This window comes from Dermochelys coriacea, chromosome 1 (genome assembly GCF_009764565.3).
Source record: "Dermochelys coriacea isolate rDerCor1 chromosome 1, rDerCor1.pri.v4, whole genome shotgun sequence".
NCBI lineage: Eukaryota > Metazoa > Chordata > Testudines > Dermochelyidae > Dermochelys > Dermochelys coriacea.
In genome coordinates, this window is record NC_050068.2 from 284,073,174 (window position 1) to 284,097,409 (window position 24,236).

At 42.2% G+C, this 24,236-nt stretch overlaps 1 protein-coding gene and 1 long non-coding RNA gene across 2 annotated transcripts; both read left to right on the forward strand.

The window, feature by feature from the left end:
- Positions 1-24,236, forward strand: LOC122455960. The gene is made up of 6 exons (XM_043493148.1): positions 1-412; positions 12,206-12,411; positions 16,813-16,879; positions 21,375-21,465; positions 22,680-22,789; positions 23,625-24,236. The coding sequence occupies exons 1-6, from the start codon at positions 16-18 to the stop codon at positions 23,915-23,917; spliced, it is 1,164 nt and encodes a 387-aa protein (XP_043349083.1). The 5' UTR covers positions 1-15; the 3' UTR covers positions 23,918-24,236.
- On the forward strand, positions 4,834-10,776 carry LOC122455961. The gene is made up of 2 exons (XR_006274504.1): positions 4,834-5,029; positions 8,099-10,776. It is a non-coding gene; the product is annotated as an uncharacterized LOC122455961 (long non-coding RNA).

The window sequence follows — 24,236 nt, forward strand, 5'->3', positions numbered from 1 at the left end:
GCTTGGGGACAGTCTATGACGGCGGCGCCGTGTGAACCAGATCCCGCTGCTAGCCAAGGAGAGGCTGGAGCCCGCAGGGGGGCGATACCGACAGGGGAGGAGGAGCCACAGCACGGCTGGGGCCGCCTCTCATCCCGGGCTCCCTGGCGGCTCCTCGGCAGGCCCGACTCCTTCTTCCTCCTGAAGGGACAGCAGGCCAGGGCTTCGCAGCGGGCTTCTGGGCGCGCGCGCGCGCGCGGCTCAGCCATGGCGGGCTCTGCGCTGCAGCGGGGCATGGTCTCTGTCGTGCTGCTGCTCTGCCTCTTCGTGGCGGTGCCCAGGCTGTTCGGGGGCGGAGGAGGAGGAGCGGGCAGAGCCTTGCGGGGGGGCAAGGCTGGCCCCGGTCGCTACGGTCCCTATCCGCCCCCCACAGGTACAGACCGCCCCCTCCCGCCGAGCGCTGCGACTTGTCTCCGGGGAAGCCGCCGCCCGAGCCTCCCTTCTGTCCCGGCAGCAGGGGAGACTGGCGGCGCAACTTGTTGTTAAGCGTCCTCCTTAGGCCGCTGGGCCGGCTTTGGGTAACAGGCTGAACCCCGTTCCCCTAGCTGGAGGAGAGGAGGTGGGAGAAAGGGTAACAGGCTGCGATTCCTTTTATACTATTCTCCTCCCCGCGGGGGGGTTAGCTTGTGGGTGTGAGAGATGGCGCAGTCTGCGACCCTGGTCTCAAATCAGGAGGGTTTGTGAAATAGGGTGAAGCCACAGCCTTTTTAGGCCATGTCTACCCAACACAATTATGTCGTCCTAACTTATGTTGGCATACAGCCACCGCAGTTATGCTCGCTCCTGTGTTCTTGTGCAGGCTTGGCTCCTTGTGTTGGTGGTGTGGGTCCTCTACACCACCAGGAGCGCTTCTACCAATTTTATCGGCATTGTGGGGCGGCTCCTGAAAGCATCTAGTAGTTGATGTAAGCAACTCAGTGTTTACACGGATGCTGACCTAATTACATTGACCCTGATTCTAGGCTGCTTGGGGAGGTGATGTTGCTAAATTGGTGTAGTGAGGCACTCATGTCAGCTGGAGTCAAATTTAAGTGACGACTTCCAGAACTAGGTGATGTAAGACAGCTTGTGTCAACGCAACCCTATAGTGTAGACCAGGCTTTGGCCTTTGCCTCCCTCTCTGTAAATACTTGTATGTGGCCAATAGTTGGAATTCCTTTGTGTTCTCATGTTGTTTAGAGCTACAAATTGGAGGCTAGCTTGAAAAGAGTTTTGTGACAATCAACTCTGGATAAGTCAAACTAACGTCCTACACTCACCCAGTGTTCTGGTGCATAAAATAAACATAACTATTTGCAGTCAACGGCGTGAAGTCATTGTAAAGGAATCACGAGGTAGAGACAATGCTAAGACACATTTTGTCTCATTTAATAGAGAGGAAGTAACTGGGAGCATTTCCCCCTCTCCTAAAAGTGTAGATGATGCTCTGTTCTCAAAAGCACACATTTTATTCGGCTAACGAGGTATTGCTTGTAACCAAATGCTGTTCTTAGTCTTTTTTTTATTCCAAATAAATGGTAAAAACAGGATGCAGGGAAGTGTGAAAAAGCTGAGTGTTACAATCTCAATAACAGGTTTCAGAGTAGCAGCTGTGTTAGTCTATATTCACAAAAAGAAAACTTGTGACACCTTAGACTAACAAATTTATTTGAGCATAAGCTTTCGTGAGCTACAGCTCACTTCATTGGATGCATTTCGTGGAAAATACAGTGGGGAGATTTATATACACACACAGAGAACATGAAACAATGGGTTTTATCATACACACTGTAAGGAGAGTGATCGCTTAAGATGAGCCATCACCAGCAGCGGGGTGGGGGAGGAAAACCTTTCATGGTGACAAGCAAGGTAGGCTATTTCCAGCAGTTAACAAGAACATCTGAGGAACAGTGGGGGGTGGGGTGGGGGGGAGAAATAACATGGGGAAATAGTTTTACTTTGTGTAATGACTCATCCATTCTAGTCTCTATTCAAGCCTAAGTTAATTGTATCCAGTTTGCAAATTAATTCCAATTCAGCAGTCTCTCCTTGGAGTCTGTTTTTGAAGCTTTTTTGTTGAAGGATAGCCGCTCTTAGGTCTGTAATCAAGTGACCGGTGAGATTGAAGTGTTCTCCGACTGGTATTTGACTGTTATAATTCTTGACGTCTGATTTGTGTCCATTTATTCTTTTACGTAGAAACTGTCCAGTTTGACCAATGTACATGGCAGAGGGGCATTGCTGGCACATGATGGCATATATCACATTGGTAGATGCGCAGGTGAACGAGCCTCTGATAGTGTGGCTGATGTGATTAGGCCTTATGATGGTGTCTCCTGAATAGAGATGTGGATAGAGTTGGCAACGGGCTTTGTTGCAAGGATAGGTTCCTGGGTTAGTGGTTCTGTTGTGTGATGTGTGGTTGCTGGTGAGTATTTGCTTCAGATTGGGGGGCTGTCTGTAAGCAAGGACTGGCCTGTCTCCCAAGATCTGTGAGAGTGATGGGTCGTCCTTCAGGATAGGCTGTAGATCCTTGATGATGCGTTGGAGAGGTTTTAGTTGGGGGCTGAAGGTGATGGCTAGTGGCGTTCTGTTGTTTTCTTTGTTGGGCCTGTCCTGTAGTAGGTGACTTCTGGGTACTCTTCTGGCTCTGTCATTCTGTCTCTTCACTTCAGCAGGTGGGTATTGTAGTTGTAAGAATGCATGATAGAGATCTTGTAGGTATTTGAGGGGATGGAGCAAATGCGGTTATATCGTAGAGCTTGGCTGTAGACAATGGATCGTGTTGTATGATCTGGATGAAAGCTAGAGGCATGTAGGTAGGAATAGCGGTCAGTAGGTTTCCGATATAGGGTGGTGTTTATGTGACCATCGCTTATTAGCACCATAGTGTCCAGGAAGTGGATCTCTTGTGTGGACTGGTCCAGGCTGAGGTTGATGGTGGGATGGAAATTGTTGAAATCATGGTGGAATTTCTCAAGGGCTTCTTTTCCATGGGTACAGATGAAGAAGATGTCATCAATGTAGCGCAAGTAGAGTAGGGGCATTAGGAGACGAGAGCTGAGGAAGCGTTGTTCTAAGTCAGCCATAAAAATGTTGGCATACTGTAGGGCCATGTGGGTACCCATTGCAGTGCCGCTGATTTGAAGGTATACATTGTCCCCAAATGTGAAATAGTTATGGGTCAGGACAAAGTCACAAAGTTCAGCCACCAGGTTAGCCGTGACATTATCGGGGATACTGTTCCTGATGGCTTGTAGTCCATCTTTGTGTGGAATGTTGGTGTAGAGGGCTTCTACATCCATAGTGGCTAGGATGGTGTTTTTAGGAAGATCGCTAATGGACTGTAGTTTCCTCAGGAAGTCAGTGGTGTCTCGAAGATAGCTGGGAGTGCTGGTAACGTAGGGCCTGAGGAGGGAGTCTACATAGCCAGACAATCCTGCTGTCAGGGTGCCAATGCCTGAGATGATGGGGCATCTGGGAGTGCTGGTAACGTAGGGCCTGAGGAGGGAGTCTACATAGCCAGACAATCTCAATAAGGAAATTAAATAATGTTGATTGGTGCGTAATGTGCTAGTATTTACTTCTGCAAACTGGCATTGGGGATGACGTTTGTTTAAAACTAATAATCTTCATCTGTGCTGAGATTGGAGCTGTTCACTAAATCCAAATCCTTGTCTGGTCTAAATTGGTATGGAACTGTGCTAATTTATGCCAGCCAAGGATTTGGCCCTATATATCTAAAGGCAAGTGCTCCATTTTAATATTTGCAATTAATTAGATCAATTGAACTTCGAGACAGCTTTAGGATTTGATAAATTGAAGGCAGTTGTAAACCAGGAGAAATAACAAGACTACTTCTGCTCCTGCTTTCCTGCCCTGTCAGCTTAGGACTTCAGTGCCCTGCCTGGTTTGAGCCAGACTTGCTAGCCTGCTGCAAACCCAGACCCAGGTCTGAACCATGTCCCCTAACAGCTGTAGGCTTAACTGAAAGCAGTTTACAGAAGTGTTCCTGTCCTTGACACTCAGATGCCCAACTCCTGGTGGGGCCCAAACCCTGAATAAGTCTTATACAGGGTAAACTCATAAATTGTTTGCCCTCTAGAACACTGATGGAGAGATATGCACAGCTGTTTGCCCCCCAAGTATTAATACATACTCTGGGTTAATTAATAAGTAAAAAGTGATTTTATTAAATACAGAAAATAGGATTTAAGTGTTTCCAAGTAGTAACAGACAGAACAAAGTGAATTACTAAGCAAAATAAAATAAAACCCATAAGTCTATGTCTAATAAAACTGAATACAGACCAAACCTCACCAGTTCCAGTAAGCTTCCTTTTACAGACTGATCTCCTTCTAGTCCGGGTCCAGCAATCACTCACACCCCCTGTATTTATTGCCCTTCATTCCAGTTTCTTTCTTGGGAGTGAAGAGGCTATCTTTTTAGCCAGCTGAAGATAAAATGGAAGGGGTCTCCCAAGGGCTTAAATAGACTCTCTTGTGGGTGGAAACCCCCGCCTCCCTCCTATGCAAAGTCCAGCTCCAAGATGGAGTTCTGGAGTCACCTGGGCAAGTCACATGTCCATGTGTGACTCACAGTTTTTACAGGCAGAAGTCATTGCCCACATGGTATCTTGAATGTCTCCAGGAAGACTTCTTATGTGGATTGGAGCATTCCAAGATGCATTGTTCTTTAAGTGCTTCTTGATTGGGCACTTAACTTACAAGTTCTTTTCTCCAGGAACTGACCAAATGCTCTACTAAGGTTATTTAGAAATCAAGCCAGTACAAGGCCAATATTCATAACTTCCAACACAAAAATGATACATGCATACAAATAGGATTAATAGATGCAGTAGATCATAACCTTTGCATAGATATGTTACATGGCATATGTAGAATAGAACATATTCCAGTTTTGTCATATATATGCATAAGTGTATTTCCATAAAGCCTTATGGTGGGCACCGTCACAGGGGTTTCTACAAGAGATCCCTTCTGTATCTGAGGTTTCAGAGTAGCAGCCGTGTTAGTCTGTATTCGCAAAAAGAAAAGGAGTACTTGTGGCACCTTAGAGACTAACAAATTTATTAGAGCATAAGCTTTCGTGAGCTACAGCTCACTTCATCGGATGCATTTGGTGGAAAAAACAGAGGAGAGATTTATATACACACACACAGAGAACATGAAACAATGGGTTTATCATACACACTGTAAGGAGAGTGATCACTTAAGATAAGCCATCACCAACAGCAGGGGGGGGAAGGAGGAAAACCTTTCATGGTGACAAGCAGGTAGGCTAATTCCAGCAGTTAACAAGAATATCAGAGGAACAGTGGGGGGTGGGGTGGGAGGGAGAAATACCATGGGGAAATAGTTTTACTTTGTGTAATGACTCATCCGTTCCCAGTCTCTATTCAAGCCTAAGTTAATTGTATCCAGTTTGCAAATTAATTCCAATTCAGCAGTCTCTCGTTGGAGTCTGTTTTTGAAGCTTTTTTGTTGAAGTATAGCCACTCTTAGGTCTGTGATCGAGTGACCAGAGAGATTGAAGTGTTCTCCAACTGGTTTTTGAATGTTATAATTCTTGACGTCTGATTTGTGTCCATTCATTCTTTTACGTAGAGACTGTCCAGTTTGGCCGATGTACATGGCAGAGGGGCATTGCTGGCACATGATGGCATATATCACATTGGTAGATGCGCAGGTGAACGAGCCTCTGATAGTGTGGCTGATGTGATTAGGCCCTATGATGGTATCCCCTGAATAGATATGTGGACAGAATTGGCAACGGGCTTTGTTCAAGGATAGGTTCCTGGGTTAGTGGTTCTGTTGGGTGGTGTGTGGTTGCTGGTGAGTATTTGCTTCAGATTGGGGGGCTGTCTGTAAGCAAGGACTGGTCTGTCTCCCAAGATCTGAGAGAGCGATGGCTCGTCCTTCAGGATAGGTTGTAGATCCTTGATGATGCGTTGGAGAGGTTTTAGTTGGGGGCTGAAGGTGATGGCTAGTGGCGTTCTGTTGTTTTCTTTGTTGGGCCTGTCCTGTAGTAGGTGACTTCTGGGTACTCTTCTGGCTCTGTCAATCTGTTTCTTCACTTCAGCACAAGAACAAATCCGCACAGACACACCACTGGAGCCCCGACCTGGGGTATTCTATCTGCTACCCAAGATCCATAAACCTGGAAATCCTGGACGCCCTATCATCTCAGGCATTGGCACCCTGACAGCAGGATTGTCTGGCTATGTAGACTCCCTGCTCAGGCCCTTCGTTACCAGCACTCCCAGCTATTTTCGAGACACCACCGATTTCCTGAGGAAACTACAGTCCATTGGTGATCTTCCTAAAAACACCATCCTAGCCACTATGGATGTAGAAGCCCTCTACACCAACATTCCACACAAAGATGGACTACAAGCCGTCAGGAACAGTATCCCCGATACTGTCACGGCTAACCTGGTGGCAGAACTTTGTGACTTTGTCCTGACCCATAACTATTTCACATTTGGGGACAATGTATACCTTCAAATCAGCGGCACTGCGATGGGTACCCGCATGGCCCCACAGTATGCCAACATTTTTATGGCTGACTTAGAACAACGCTTCCTCAGCTCTCGTCCCCTAATGCCCCTACTCTACTTGCGCTACATTGATGACATCTTCATCATCTGGACCCATGGAAAAGAAGCTCTTGAGGAATTCCACCATGATTTCAACAATTTCCATCCCACCATCAACCTCAGCCTGGACCAGTCCACACAAGAGATCCACTTCCTGGACACTACGGTGCTAATAAGCGATGGTCACATAAACACCACCCTATATCGGAAACCTACTGACCGCTATTCCTACCTACATGCCTCTAGCTTTCATCCAGATCATACCACTCGATCCATTGTCTACAGCCAAGCGCTACGATATAACCGCATTTGCTCCAACCCTTCAGACAGAGACAAACACCTACAAGATCTCTATCATGCATTCCTACAACTACAATACCCACCTGCTGAAGTGAAGAAACAGATTGACAGAGCCAGAAGAGAACCCAGAAGTCACCTACTACAGGACAGGCCCAACAAAGAAAACAACAGAACGCCACTAGCCATCACCTTCAGCCCCCAACTAAAACCTCTCCAACGCATCATCAAGGATCTACAACCTATCCTGAAGGACAAGCCATCGCTCTCTCAGATCTTGGGAGACAGACCAGTCCTTGCTTACAGACAGCCCCCCAATCTGAAGCAAATACTCACCAGCAACCACACACCACCCAACAGAACCACTAACCCAGGAACCTATCCTTGCAACAAAGCCCGTTGCCAACTCTGTCCACATATCTATTCAGGGGATACCATCATAGGGCCTAATCACATCAGCCACACTATCAGAGGCTCGTTCACCTGCGCATCTACCAATGTGATATATGCCATCATGTGCCAGCAATGCCCCTCTGCCATGTACATTGGCCAAACTGGACAGTCTCTACGTAAAAGAATGAATGGACACAAATCAGACGTCAAGAATTATAACATTCAAAAACCAGTTGGAGAACACTTCAATCTCTCTGGTCACTCGATCACAGACCTAAGAGTGGCTATACTTCAACAAAAAAGCTTCAAAAACAGACTCCAACGAGAGACTGCTGAATTGGAATTAATTTGCAAACTGGATACAATTAACTTAGGCTTGAATAGAGACTGGGAATGGATGAGTCATTACACAAAGTAAAACTATTTCCCCATGGTATTTCTCCCTCCCACCCCACCCCCCACTGTTCCTCTGATATTCTTGTTAACTGCTGGAATTAGCCTACCTGCTTGTCACCATGAAAGGTTTTCCTCCTTCCCCCCCCTGCTGTTGGTGATGGCTTATCTTAAGTGATCACTCTCCTTACAGTGTGTATGATAAACCCATTGTTTCATGTTCTCTGTGTGTGTGTGTGTGTATATAAATCTCTCCTCTGTTTTTTCCACCAAATGCATCCGATGAAGTGAGCTGTAGCTCACGAAAGCTTATGCTCTAATAAATTTGTTAGTCTCTAAGGTGCCACAAGTACTCCTTTTCTTTCTTCTGTATCTGAGTATGTTCCATGCCTATTACTGAAGATGAGTTGGCTGCAGGGTGGATAAAAATTAATACTTTTAAAAATGGATTTTTAAAATTTAAATTACATTTTAAAAAAACTATTCAAAATTTAAATTTGAGATTGACAACCTATGTTAAGACATTAATTTACTATAATCTATTTAAAACCAATTAAATTAAATATTCAAGCAGCACATATTTGCTGGTAAAATTTAAAGAGTCATGTTGCTGAAATGTTGAAAGTCACTGGCTAAGCACCTGGAATTAGAGTTTGCTGAAGCGCTAAACTACCTTTTGATAGCAGTAGTCTCTTCAGGTGTAGACAACACACTCCATTTCTGTTTGTTCATGCATTTCATTTCAGTGACTAATCCATTTAAAACTGAGATGCTGATTGGCAGCTGAAAGAGCAGGAAAGCTTGCTTTTTCTCTTCCAATCTATGAATAAAATCGGGATGTGATGTACTAGTTTTAAAATCTTGAAGAACATGAAGACCAGAAACAATTGGAACTATAGCTAATACTTCCTTTTTATTTAATAAATATTTTAGTTTTAAATATAAAATATATCTTGATAAACTTTTTTTTCTTGCCTATCCAGTGAATTTAAGATGGGTTTTATTTAACGAAAACCACAAAACCCCGCCATTTTAAAGTTATCTTTAATTCTAATTTTCCATCTACATGCAGCTGGAAAAACATCACACGCAACATATGAATCATTTAGTAAATAAGATGCCAGAGACCATTTTTAACATAATAAATATAAGAATCTGAATAAACGTCTTAAGCTATATAATTAAATAGATATAGCATTTCCTCCTTATTAGCAAAAAGTACCACCAGACTTAGAGTAAAGGCTATATTTAATTAAAAATCAATATATTTACCAACCAATGAGATTCAACTTTTCATTAGAAGGACTAAAAAGTGCAAATGCAAAATGAGATTAAAATTCTTTATTTAAATATTTCCTGCTTGCTGATTTAAATCATGATCAAAATCAATGAGTTAAAACAATTCATCCTATTTGACTGGAGGCCAGCATTTGGCCCACATTCCTGTGCATTACCTGCTGGAGCCAGTGTTTTGGTATGGTAACAAAGTAAAATAAACTCTTTAGCTGGCTGTGCAGTTCCCACATATTCAGTTCCCTATGCCAATTCAGAAGATATCCAGACTCTGACCCATACATTAGGTAAGACCCTTGCACGTCTTGGATGTTTGGTCAGTAAATCATGCTGCCTATTTTCCCTTTGGTTATTTATGCAAAAGAAAGAAGACCGAAGAAAGTGCTTTAACTTGTCCATGTGCTTCTCAAAGGTCACAGAAGTCACGGGTTTTGTGACTTCTGCAGCAGCCAGTGTGGCTGACCTCAGGACGGCTCAGGCAGCTGGCTCCAGGACCAGCTGCTCAGATGGCTCTGGGGACAGCCACACCAGCAGTTGCTGGACCAGCTCTGCACCCAGCTGCTCGGGCGGCCCCGCAGCTCGGTGCACTGGCTGCTGCTGGAGTGGTGTTCCCCCTGAGCAGCAGCCCCCCCCCCCCCGCACCCCAGCATCAGTGTCTCTCCTCCCCCCTACCCCCCATTTAGTCATGGATATTTTTAGTAAAAGCCTTAGACAGGTCACTGGCCATGAATTTTTGTTTATTGCCTATGACCTGTTCATGACTTTTACTAAAAATACCCATGACTAAATCATAGCCTTAGTCATGAAGACTATACAAGATGATTGAGCTAAACAAAGTTTAAGCATGTAGAAATGTTTACATAAATGGCTTAAAAAAAGAGAGAGATTACAGTAACTTAAATGTTTCGAAAACAAACTGGATATAGGTACAAACGGCTATGACTGAGCACAAGTTAAAACAACAGAAAGTAAAGACTAACTATTAATGTGCAAAATAACTAGGTGAAGGAAAATGTATATCTTAAAAATAATTGCATACTATTTCTTCAATGTCACTTTATCCTTTTTGGTTTGTTAAGACTGTAAATTCTTGTCATCCATATGTTAGGAAAGAATCTAGTGACTTTTGGACACTATATTAAAAATACTGTGGCTCTATAAAAAGCAGGCTTTCTAATTTTGAGTACCGATCCCTTAATCAGAGCTATGCCAAAAGTTTGATATGAACCTTAAACCCAAAATCTACCTGGGTTTGAGTTAATACACAATGGCCTAATGACTTAACTGTTTTATTCAAACATTGTTTGCTACCTGTCAGTGTCATTTTAAACTCTTTAGCTCTGTCTGGATATCCATGAACTCGATTGAGGTAGCTGTTTGTGCTGTCTTGAGTTCTGTCTGCATTAGTCGGAGTAGCTCATGTGATATCTTAATATGGCTACCCGGCTCTACTTCATGTTCCAAGGAACAACAATTGGATATGTAAAACTTGCTCAAATTTCAGATGCTGCAAACTGATTAAATATGACAGAACTTGAAGGGTGGTTGAGAACCGCTCCACTGAAGAGCTGATATTAATCTCAACTATAATTCCAATTCAACATTAGAGGTCTGAATGTTTTTTGGGGAGGGCTTTGGCATTTTAAGATAATTCTAAAACCCCTAAGAATTATTCTCACATTAGACATTTTATTCTAGATTTACAAAATATCATGATTTGGGGTCGTCTCCCTGCATCTAAATTCATATTTTCACTTCTTGACCCCAAAAAAAAAATCTGTATCAAAACCATTTCTCCACCTAGAGGAATCTATTTTAGTAATCTTTCTCCTTTGACTGTGACAAAATTGCAATGTCTATTTTTGTTTAAGGCTTGAATCCTACTTGTTGTACATTCACTGGACACTGCTATCTTGATGTAAGATAGTATCAGGGAGTGTGGGTTTTGTTTTTTTTTTCCAAGTACAGTATCACCTTCTTGTGAAGTGGTGTTGAATGAAACAAGGCTCACATCTCTGGAAACTTTAAGGCACATCGTTCAATAGGCAGCAGAATATGGCCATAGGCTAGCAACTATTGGCAGAAGTAGTAAGCTTACTATGATTCACATGAAAACTGTCTGTAATTATGTTCTTTGTTATTCTCACTAGAAATCCTCAGGTGTGTTGGTGTTCTGAAGGATATTAGAAGTTGTGACTGGGAGGTGACACTTGAGCTAAGAATGCATTTGTTACTTATTTCTGGGGGGAGAATTACACTGTAGTCTGAAACTTCATGCTTCTTTTCAGCTTAAGGGTATATATTTGTTAGCTATGTAAAGGTTGCGAAAATTTCATTTGCCATTTTCTAGATCATATTGGTATGTGGGAGGCAGACTTTTCATGCTTCAATACTATTCTTGCTCTCCTCAATTCAAATTTCAAAGATACTAATTTTGAAACTTCAGACTCCTTGTTGATTCAGTTGTCAATAGGCTATCTTAATAAGACACATTGAAAGCCTTTTTAGAAATAGAGTTAAGTGTTTGGAAAATGTGTACTGCATATGTGTAATACCATATATTTAACTCTACTGAGATATTACACTCCTATACATGTGTAAGAGCAGTCACAATAACACTGAACTTAGAACTAAAACCTGTATTTTACATATGCTAATCTGGTTATTTCAGTGAATGTCTCTTGCTCATACAGGGAAACATTAAATTTCTGTTTCTATAGATAATACTGAAATCAAAGCTCTTTTTTGTGGGAAAAATTAGTAAAAGTTTGATGCTAATAATAAAAATCAGTTCCAGTAGGTTTAAGTTCAATGCCAGATTGCTATTTGCATTTTCATTTTAATGTCAGTGTATTACTGGTTATATCTAACTTAACTGCAGTTTGCAATTACTTTGCCAAATTATTTCCATTGGTAAGAAAGAAATCACCTAGTAACTTGTACTGTGTTTTTATTTAGTAGTTTTGAAGAAAGAGAGTATTTTACTTTGAGAATTTTTTAAAGATACCCTTTACTGTGCATATGTGAAAGGGTGGTCTAGTGTAGCCTTGTAGGTGGCTGTTCTATAATAGGTTTCAGTTGACACAATATTAAAGAAATGGTGGATGTACAAGGAGGAAAATTTCAGAACAGTCTCATTTTGAAATTAACTACAAGGCTGAACTTTTTCTTCTAAAATATTTCATTTTGCAGGTGCCTCTGAGAGAGTTCATCAGTCTCATCTGAATTCAGGAAGTTCTGAAAGTAAAACATACCAAAGCTTTCAGCAGATGAGGCATGTAAAGGAAAAGGACAGGAAGAGTGAGAGAACTAGAGGAAGTGGCAAAGACTTAGCTTTTACCCTCATGCCCTTGTATGCTATTGGTGTGGGGGTGTTTGCAGCATACAAATTCCTAAAGGTAAATCTTAAATATAAATATCTTAACCATAGAAGTGAGAGATTGTAAAGACTTAACAGGTCATTTGTTCCTGTGTCCATGCAGATTGTTCTTTAAAATACTCCTATTTTGGTTTTTGCCCAGTGTGGTTTCAAAGGTGAGGTGCAAAGTAAAAAACTGTGCTGCTTACTGCTTTTTGTGTGTGTGTGTGTGTGTGTGTGTGTGTGTGTGGACTTTTTTAACTCTCCATTTTTCCTCTTGTCTTTTACATTTCAAATCTAAGATCCTAACTTCCCTCTCTGGGTCTTGGGCAAGACTTTGGAGATGCAGCCTCATATGATAGTACTATTCATAATCTAAGCAGCAGCTCAAACTCTCTCTCTCTTTCCACATAGAAATGTGTCCCCCTGCATATTCTCTTTGCTTCCCCACAGAAAAATGGTTTCTGTGGGGAAGCAAAGAGCAGCTGTACCAGTGCTCACACCCTGGCAGTGCAGGTGCATCTGTCCAGGCACCTGAAGCAGCTTGGGGATAGATAAGTCTCACTGCTGGAGGGAAAGGGGCTGGAGGTGTCTTTGGATGCCCTGGCTGCACAGGGACGTTAGTCCCAGCTGGGCAGGGAGGGGGAAGGAGGACGATGTGGAGATGGAGTTCCCCCTCCCCCAAATGGAGCAAGGGTTGGGTCAGATCAACCCCCCAGAAACCTCCCGCCAGCTGCAGGAAGCTCTGAATGGCTGAGGGGTCTGGGTGCAGAGGGTGAGGCTCAGTGGTAAGGAGTTCTGCATGTGGGAGAGTGAGGCTCAGTTAGGGGTTTGGGTGTGTGGGGTGAGTCCAGATGCATGGGGCTTGGTCAGATGGGGAAGCAGCTCCCCATATAGTGACCCATCCCCCCCACTTCTTAGCCCCACTGTTCCTTCTCCACGAGGAGAGGGGTCACTGTAAGGGGAGCTATTCCCCCTGTCTACCCAACCTTTGTGCATTTGGACCAGTCCCAGCACCCCCACCCCCCCCTCGAATTCCCACCCTCAGACTTCCCTGCACCCAGAACCCTCCACCCCCTCAAACCTCACCCACTGTCCCAGCATCTGGACCCCCTGCACTGAGCCCTAACCATCTTCACCTGGACTCCCCTGCACCCAGAACCCCACAACGAGTCCCTGTGCATACAGATCCCCCCCTGCACCTCGATTTCCCGCAGAGATGCCTGCATCTAAATTGCACCACACAGAACCCTGGTACTCTTGAGGGAATTCTGCACCTAAAATTAAAAATTCTGTGCCTGAAAACTTTAATTTCTGCAAAATGCTGCCTATTTTATTTGTCAAAATAGCACAGTAACACAATAACAAAATTACCAAAATAACTGAAAATGGTATGGTTATATTTTTCAAAAGACTTGTCAGCAAATAATGGAAAATGGTGTGGTGGTTTGACAAATAAAATGGGTAGAATTTTTAATTTTTTTGGTGTAAAATTCTCTCAGGAGCAAATCTACCTGCTCTGTCTCAGTACATGCTAGTATGGTCTAAAGGTACCTAATTCATGTAACTAGGTACCTTCTAGAGCATGCTAGGAGCACTGTATAGACACGCCCTGAAATCTTTAGCGGTAAAAGTCTAGATTTTTTTTTCCCCCCCATCAGTTATGTAGCAACGATGGGGAATTTTGTTTAAAAAACAGAACACCATATGTATTTTTAGTGCCAAAAGAGAGGTGGTAATCCAGTTTTCTAGTGAAGTGAGGACCTGATATTTATTTGCATTGTGGTAGCTACTAAGATCTCCAGTCCTAGAACTGGAGAAAACCATTCTGGGCACTATACAAACACATAATAAAATGACGACAGTTGCTTTTCTGAAATGATTACAGTCTAAATGAGACCAGAGACTACAGGTGGGTAGAACAAACAAAGAGCATAAGGTAATAAGTCAGAACTGGTCAGCATGAAAAGTAGTTGTCACGTTTAATGGCAGTCAGGCAGCTGGTGTAAGCTCTCATGATGTCCACAAAAGGAAAAGAGAGTTTTAAGGAGGCTGATCAGTTGGCCTTGTGGGTGTTTATGGGGAACCTCCTCCCATGCATGAGGAGCAATATGGGAGGGAGTGTGAAGATGCTTGTTTGTAACACCTTTGTTAAATTTACAAAGGCTGGTGTCATTATCAAAGCGGATGCTGCTGAAGTTGACATCTTCATGTGTATAGGAGATAATGGAGGACAGGCCTCGAAGGTACTTCTGGGGAATTCTGCACCACTGCACATGTGGAGAATTCATGTCCCCCCCAGTTTTTTGTTTTTTTTTCCTTGCAGAAAATAGAATTCTGCTTCAGAGGTGCTGTGGTTACACCTTTTACCCACCAGGGGCTGCTGTGATGCCAGAACAGAGAGCAGCTGGCTCAGGCTGGAGCAGCCAGCTGCAGATAGGGAGGAGGGGAGAGACTGCATTCTTTACAGTGCCCTGCCAACAGGGCCAGGTGAGGGGACTCCGGATATGGAGGAATGGCCAGAGCAGGGCACACAGGGCTGCTGGGGGTCACATAGACTGGGGTTTAAAAGGGTGTGGGGGACAGACTGGGGTGGGGGCACAGAAGCTAGTGGGGGGCACAGACAGCATTGAGCTAGGGGCTGACTAGGACAGGAGGTGCAGGGTGAGGAGGGGGACCCCAGGGAACATGGGGGTGCAGGGTGATAGGGAAGGCAGGGCATATGGGGGGTAGCGGCTGAGTGAGGAGGGTGTTGTAGGACCCCAGGGGGCATGGGAGGGTGGCTGAGTGAGGGGGAGAGGCTAGGGGTCAGCTAGGGTCAGTGTGGGGGATGCTCCCAAACTGCCTAACAATCCACCCCCCTCAAAACAAACACAAACCCTGTTCCATGCTTCTCCAACCCACACCCAACAACCCTCCAGGTTCACTCCCAGGCTCCTTTCCAGCAATTATTACAGACATACTTGCTGTATTGCCAAAATAATTGACATAAGCATGATTATATTGTGTTGTTTTGACAAAATATGCAGAATTTTTTGTCAGAATTCCTGCAGAAGTATCATGGAGGGCCTTAAAAGCAAAGATGAGTAGTGTGTTTGCTGTGGGGAGAGGGAAGAATGCAAAGGGGGCTGACCTAGTCAAAGTGGTGAGCCATGAAAACTATTTTTGCAGCAATATAAGCAGGGCAGACTGCATTTCTCAAAACTGGAGAAGAAAAGGTAGTGGTAATTGAGATTCAGGATGAGGGCCTGTGCTACAAGAGGCTTAACTGTATGGTTGGAGAGAAAAGGTCATTGCTAGAGGTTGCTTATCCAGTATAAAAAGCAAAATCTCCCCCCTTTGCCTTTTAAATGCCCCAGATATTATATAATATATATATTTGTTTTTTCCTTGACAAGACCTTTCAGGCCTGGAATTTTTCCCAAGAAAAATAGTGGAAGCCCTAGATATAGATAGGGCTTCCACCACTTTTCTTGGGGGAGAATTCCAAAAGGCCTTATCAAGAAAATTTTCCTGACATTCAGCATAACTTTTTTTTTTTTTTTTTTTTTAAATAAAGGTATCATTCCCAATGAGATTTCTCCCTACCACCCTGTCTGCTGGTATTCCTCAGCATTCTTGGTGTTTATAGTCTTCACATACTTGGAGATTTATTAACATACTGTAGTTGAGGCAGTTAGCATACATTGATCAGAAATGGAGTCTTAATTGTCTTGCATAATTATATGGTCTAGGAGGTTAAATTTCTGAAGATTTTTGTGGTTAAATGTAAATTGAAGGTGTTGATGTGTCTGCTAAAACAAATGCCCCTTAATAAATTTGAGACCAGTTTGTGTATTTGCACAATTGAATAGCCGTATAGCAATTTTCATGCATTGTTCATATAGTGACTAGAAATTCTGTAAACCCTTTTGACTATAAGGTGACAGTGTAAATCTGTGGGGGTTTTTTCTATGTGCTTACAATGACATATTTGAGGTAGAAGTCAAAATATTTTGGGGTCGATGAACATATGTAAGATCTTGAACATAGTTTTATAAGCACATTTTTGTTATCCTTGGCTTGTTTTCTGGCAGCTTCTGAAATAAATTGTTTGATTCTGATGTGGGTACTTCTGGTGAGATAATCTGAAACAAATAAAATTGTTATGTTTTTTTTTATATAATGCATCTGCTGAAAGCAACAGGACACCTACTATACTAGCAAAACTAGAGTGATTTGGACAAACATTTTATGGACATTATTTAACAAATGTTAAAATGCCCCTTTAGCAAAAAGCTTTGGATAGTTTCAGTGAGAGCTTTGCTGCGTTTGAGGAGTGGGGGGATCAAGGGTGAATGAAAATATCATAAAGTAAATAGTAATTGAGACTTTTAATGGGTTTAGATGCTTAAATAAGGTTTCTATATTCTAAGTTTAACTTCACTTTTTTTTTTTTTAGATGAAATCTCAAGAAGGAAGTTCTTCCAAGAAACAGAAAAATGCAGAAGATAAGGCAAAAGAAACAGGCAAGACATCAGTTCAGAACATGCATAATTGCAAAATGCATAGTTTTCCTTCTAAAATAAAACCATATGCATTCACTGATATGTTGCAGAACAAAACCCAATTGCTTAGTTTATTAAAATGCTTTGAAGAACATTAGCAAGACTGTTATTTTAAATTAGGTGCTTGGGTATGTGATAGGCATAGAGCAATGCACAGTAATGGCATTCTTAGAATCAGAGAAATGTGGGGCTGGAAGGGACAGAGCAGCTTTCTAGCCCACCCACTGTGCTGAGGCAGCACCAAGTATACCTAGATCATACCTGACAGGTGTTTGTCCAACCTGTTCCTAAAAGCCTCCAATGGTAGGAATTTCACAACCTTCTTTGGAAGCCTAGTCCAGAGCTTACCTATTGTTTTAGTGAGTGTTTTTCTTAATATCCAACCTAAATCTCCGTTGCTGCAGATTAAACAATTTATTTCTTGTCCTGCCTTGAGTGTACATGGAGAACAATTCATCACTGTCCTCTTTCTTTATAACAGTCCTTAAAATATTTGAAGACTGAAGTCCTCCCTCAGCTTTCTTTTCTCAAGACTAGATATGTCCCATTGTTTTACCTTTCCTGATGGTTCAGGTTTTCTAAACTTCTTATCCTTTTTGTTGCTTTCCCCAGGACTCTCTAACTTGTCCACATATTTCTTAAAGTGTGGTGCCCAAAACTGGACACACAACTTTAGTGAGGCCTACCATTGCTATCTAGAGTGGGACAATTACCTCCTGTGTTTTATACAACCCTACTTAATGCGTCCCAGAATGACATTCGACTTTCTTGAAACTGATTCACATTTTTGGCTCATATTCAATTTATGATCCACGATAATGCCCTTATCCTTTTCTGCAATACTACTGCCTAGCAAGTTATTTCCCAATTTGTGTTCACACTTTTGATTTTTTTTTTCCTTCCAAAGTGCAGTAGTTTGTTCTTGTCTTCATCTTGTTGATTCCAGACCAGTTCTTCAGTTTTGTTTTTAATTCTAATGCTGTCCTTCAAAGTGTTGGAAACCCCTCCCAGCTTGATGTCCTCCTCAGATTTTACAAGCATATTCTCCACTTCATTCCAAGTTATTAATGGAAATAATGGATAGTAATAGACCCTGGACTGACCCCTGAGAGGCCCTGTTAGATACACCCTTCCAGTTTGACAGTGAACCGTTGATTACTATTTGAGAATGGTCTTTCAACCAGCTGTGCATCCACCCTATAGTAACTTTTTCTAGACTACATTTCCCTAGTTTGCTTAATAGACTGTCATGTGGGACTGTGTCAAAAGCTTTACTAACATCAAGATCTATCACACATGCTGCTTCCACCCCAGCCAGTGGGCCAGTAACCCTATCAAAGAAGGGGCCTGTCAGGATTTATTTTTGATGAATCCATGTGGACTATTACATGAAACCCTATTATCCTGTAGGCACTTACAAACTGATTCTTTTAATAACTTGTTCCAGTATTTTTACAAGTATCAAAGTTAGGCTGACTGGTCTCTAATTAGCTGAGTCCTTTGTTCCCCTTTTTAAAGATATGTACTATGTTTGCTGTTTTCCAGGCTTCTGAGACCGTAACCGTCCTCCATGAATTTTTGAAGATAATTCCCAATGATTCTGAGATTGCTATGTCTAATTCCTTGAGTTCCTTAGGGTAAACTTTGTCAGGCCCTGTCATCTTGAATGCATCTAATTTATCTAAATATTCTCTAACTTGTTCCTTCCCTCTTATTGTTAATATTGTGGTAAGCATTTGGTCACAGATAACCTTTTTATGGAAGACTTAAGCAAAACGGGCATTAAACACCTCAGCCTTCTTGATGTCACGTGTTATTAGTTCTCCTTCTCCAGCTAAGCTGTGGTCCAGTACTTTCTCTTCCTCCTAATGTATTTCTAGAACCTCTTCATATTGCCTTTTGTTTCTTGCTAGACATAACACATTTTGTCTTGGGCGTTCTGATTTTTGTCTCTACGTGCTTGTGCTGTTCTTGTCTGTCCATCCTTAGCAATTTGTCTGTTTCTACATTTATAGAATTCCTTTTTTCATTTTTCAGGTTAAGGAGCTATTTGTGAGCCTTTGGTTTCAAAATGCTAAGGGCATGGCTTTTGTTTATTGATTGGCTTGTTCTTTTTGGCAATGAGGACACAATATACATTTAGAATAATTTGCTGTAACAGGACATTCTTGGTTGATAAATGCAAAGTAATGCACACTGGAAAACCTAATCCCAATTGTACATACAAGACAATGGGATCTAAATTAGCTATTACCACTTAAGAGATCTTGGAGTCATTGTGGATAGTTCTGTGAAAACGTCCACTCAATGCACACTGGCAGTCCAAAAAGCTAACTAAATGTTAGGAATAATTAGGAAAAGGATAGAAGATAAGATAGTAAATATCATAATGCCATTCTATAAATCCATGGTATGCTATAAATCCTTGAATACTATGTCTAGTTCTGGTCACCCCAACTCAAAGATCTATTAGAATTAGAAAAAGTACAGAGAAGGTCAACAAAAATTATTAGGGGTATAGAACAATTTCCATATGAGGCGAGTCTAATAAGACTGTGTGACTTTTCAGTTTGGAAAAGAGATGATGATGAAGGGGGAATATGATCGTGACTGGTGTGGAGAAAGTAAATAAGTGGTATTTACTCCTTCACATAACACTAGAAGCAGGGGTCACATAATGAAATTAATAGGCAGTAGGTTTAAAACAAACAAATGGAAGTACTTCTTCACGCAGTGCACAGCCAACCTGTGCAACTCATTGTCAGGGGATGTTGTGAAGGCCAAAAGTATAACTCAATTCAAAAATGAAATCAATAAGTTCATGGAGGATAGGTACATCAGTGGGTATTAGCCAAGATGGTCAGGGATGCAATTCTATGCTCTAGGTGTCCCTGGCCTCTGACTATGAGAGACTGGGAGTGGACGTCAGGGGATGAATCACTTATTTGCCCCATTTTGTTCATTCCTTCTGAAGCACCTGACATTGGCCACTGTTGGAAGACAGGATACGGGTCTAGATGGACCATTGGTCTGACCCACGATGGCCATTCTTATGGTTCAGGGGTGTACAAACTTTTTGGCCCGAGGGCCACATCTGAGTATGGAAATTGTATGGCAGGCCATGATTGCTCATGAAATTGGGGATTGGGGTGTGGGAGGGGGTGAGGGCTCCAGCTGGGGGTGCAGGCTCTGGGGTGGGGCCAGAAATGGTGACTTCAGGGTGCTGAAGGGAGCTCTGGCTGGGGTTGCGGGCCCTGGGATGGGGTTAGGGGTGCAAGAGTTCTCTGGGCTGGGACCAAGGGGTTTGGAGGGAAGGAGGGGGATCAGGCTAGGGGTATGAGGTTGGGGTGCGGGAGGGGGTCGGGGTGCAGGCTGTGGGCAGTGTTTACCTCAAGCAGATCCTGGAAGCAGGGGTGTGTCGTCCCCCCCCCCCCCGGCTCCCACACTGAGGAGTGGCTAGGCGGCTCTGCGCGCCGCCCTGTCTGCAGGTGCCACCCCTGCAGCTCCTATTGGCCGCGTAGGATCCGGAGCGGGGGGACATGTTGCTGCTGCTTTCGGGAGCCATGGCACATGTGGAGTGGGGCAAGCCCCTGACCTTGCTCCTTCTGGGAGCTCAAGGGCCAGATTAAAACATCTGAAGGGCTGGATGTGGTCCCCAGGCCATGGTTTGCCCACCCCTGTTATGGCTGGTTGAATGTTCTCCAATAAAGTAATTTTGAGGATGGGAGTTTGGCAGTTTAGGTAAATTACAATCTGTTTTATTGGGTCTCGCAATCTAGAGCAGAAGATCAATATGTACTAATGTGTCATTTTTTTAGAGTAGGTCAGACTGGGCATGTCAAACTTTAGTGTATTTAAAAATCATAAATGCTTTATAGAAGAGATGTAGTGAAGAGCAATGGAGTAATCAATTACCACTGCATATTAATAAAGGATTGTTCCCCACAACACACTTTCTAGTGTCTTTTTGAGCCTAGTCTAAATGCCAAGTAATGTGGTTTCTGTTACGCCCTTTGGGGAATCTGCAATAGATCTTAATATTTACTCTCAGGATGTTTTGCCTTTGTAGTCATGATTTCCCCTTTATTGCTCCTACTTACATTGCTTTTTATTTACTACCCTCCTGTGCCTTTGCTGGTGTTTACATCCTTCAAATCCCTATAACCTATTAGGATGTCTTTCCCATCATGCTTAGAAAAATATTTGTGTCAATTTTTTTCCGCATTTGTCTGATAACTGGAGTTACTTTTTCTGAACTTCAGTTCCTCCTCTTTTGGTAGGGTAGTGCCAAGAGCTGAGCAACTTTTAGACACAGTCACTCCAAAGTTTTACAGAGAAGGGGTTACTTTATTTCTTTTTGATGATGTATACCGAACCAGAAACGTGATTGGCTTTTATTTCTTTGCTGCCATTTTGCAGTGCAAACACATGTCTAATACACTATCTTTTCTTTTAGAACATCAGCTTTTGGAACTGGAGCAGCATCTAGCACAGACAGAGAAAATTTTAAATTCTTTATTGACTCAGTTAGACCCACTGTCAAACTGGTGAGTAATTCCAGGATAAGGAATACAGGTTATGCCTTAAATAAAGTTATATTAATTGACTTCTAACTTTTTTAGGGAGTTACATCTCAAAAGATCATCTTATTTATGATGTGAAAGGTACTGAGAAACCTTGTTTGTAATGTAGCATTTGTATAATGCTATACAGACAGTAGCCAACTCTTCAGATTTAAACAGGCATTCCTACAGACAGCTCCCTTGTTGACATACAAATGTAAGCTGCATGGTAACAGGATGATGATACTGCAAAGTGGTATTTTCATGTGTTGCCCATTCAAAACACCCATATGAAACATGTTCACCAATTTTGCTTCAGTTCTTCAGAAACAATATTATTTTAAGTACTAAGTAAAATTCCTGGTTTCTCAAATGATTTTTTAATAAAGATTGTCTTCAAAATTATGGAAAGCCCAGTTGTAGAAAAACTGATCTTAATTGAAACTTAATACAGATTCTGAGGAAGGAGAAATAAGTATAGTTTAGTGAAATCTCTTCTCAATACAAAGTAAACTTAAATAGCATTTGAAATTCTTTGCTGGGGATTGGATATCTCATGACTTAACATAATATGGAGTTTCTTCCCCTTCCAGATCATGGGTAGTGACCAAAAGTAACTGCTATTTGATAGCTACCATATTTGGCCTTTATGAACTTATCTTATTTGGTTTAGGTGGCCGTGAATGTATATCAGAGGGAATTATCATAATTTCTGATCCAATGGTAGTCTCAGTAGAAAACTAAGTAGCTCACGTTAGTTATTCCCTATACTGCTAGAAAAGTACCTCCCCTGAAGTAGGGTTGAGGCACGCTAATTGGGAGTGCTGTACATCAGCAATCTAGAGTCCCTATCTGCATGTGAACAAGTTGTCTAGAATAGCTTTCATAGTTAATTCCATGTTTCAGTGGGCACTTAAACTGGAACACCCATCATAAAAATTCAGTAATGAAATCAGCCAGTCGCTATATTTCAGCTTTGCTTTTTTCCCTCCTCAATCTTCAGAGGAAATGTAATGATGGTTGCCAACAAGTTTTCAAACTGTTTTTAGTCACTCCAACCATGATAGTAGTAATTCACCTCGAAAAAATAATTCGATCTATTCTGGAGTCAGAATAATATTTTGATGCAATTTTGACAAGTGTTCATTTCCAGTTGTAGCTCAGGTGAACCTTCAGCTTCTTGTGTCTCTTCATTTCAGTGTTAATGCTTTGGCTTGTGAACAGAAAGATGAAATAATGACACAGCTCCAGTCCATTAGACAGCTGATGAAGGAAAGTGGATTGGATAAATCAGAAATGAAACTAAAAGGTATTTCTAGTTTTCAGTCAATGTTGTAGATCAGGGCTCTTAAACTCAAATTACCAGGAGGGCCGCATGAAGACTAATACATTGGCCTGATGGCCGCATCACTGACACTGCCCCTGGCCCTGGCCCCACCCCGCCCCTTCCCCAAATCCCTGCCCTGCCTCTTCTCTGCCTCCTCCCCTGAGCACGCAGCTTCCCGCTCCCGCCACCCCTCCTGGAAACCACTAAGTGCTGCCAAACAGTTGTTTGGCGGTTGGGCGGTAGGGGAGGGGAACTTGGCAGCTGCAGGAAATAACTGGGAGGGGTACGGAGAACTTGGTGGGCCACAGCAAATAACTCTGCGGACCACATGTTTGAGACCCCATTGTAGATCCTTATTACAGTAAAATCAGTATTTAGCTTAAATTGTAAATAATTGAATGATCAGTTCATACATCTTGGATGCAATATGGTTCTTACTTCCAGACTGCTGGATATTATCAGACAGTATTTTAAAATCTTATTTTTTGCCATTTGTTGTAGTGTATATAAAAGTAGCAGCTCACTTCTTACCTGTGGGGTACCTAGTTACAAATTGAGATGTTGGATCTTTAGAGGTGGGAACACAGTTCAATCCTACCAGAATATACTGCTGCATTTAGAGCCAAGAGTCCTCTGCTGCTTTATTAGTGAGACTGGAATTGTCTGAATGCATCATGAGTTCTCAGCCTCAATAGGTCTCTAATGCATTAGTCAGACTTTTTGGAGGAATTCAAACTGAAACTTCTAAGAATGACTTCTGAAACTGAAAACCCTATCACTAATCTTAAATCTCCATTTTCTTTTTTTGTAAACTAAGATGTTAATCACACGTGTAATGAGAAACTTGAAGATCTCATTCAGTCGTTTGGCAGACACACTCAGGAAAAAGCAGATGACAACGAAGATCATAGTATTGAAGATGTGCTTGAAGATGCCGATGGTTGTTACAAAAAGGAAGAGCACGAACTGGGTGATGATGAAGTCACACTTAGTCAGCTGATTGAGCCAAAGGTGATAGCAGTTCAAGAAATAATGAATAGAGAGATACTAGAACCAGAAGAGACTGAATTAAGGAGGCGTAATAGATGTGAATTAAATATGCTTATATAAAATGTTCAAAATTAAAGAATTGTTGCACATAAAGTATGCACTTTTTAAAATATTCTGTCACTGCTATATGCTTTTAAAAGTAGAGGTGAAATCCTGCCCCACTGAAGTCAATGGGAGTTCTGCAGTTGACTTCAATGGGTGGCAGGCTTTCACCCAGAATGTTTACACACATACTTCTGTTTATTTTTCCTATAGAAAATATTTCTGTACTATCTGTATATAATACACTGAAATTACACATGGTGCTTCACTAAAGCATCAAGGTTTCTTAATACAATATTTGTTTTCATACCTAATTAAAACTAAGAGGAAAAGATAA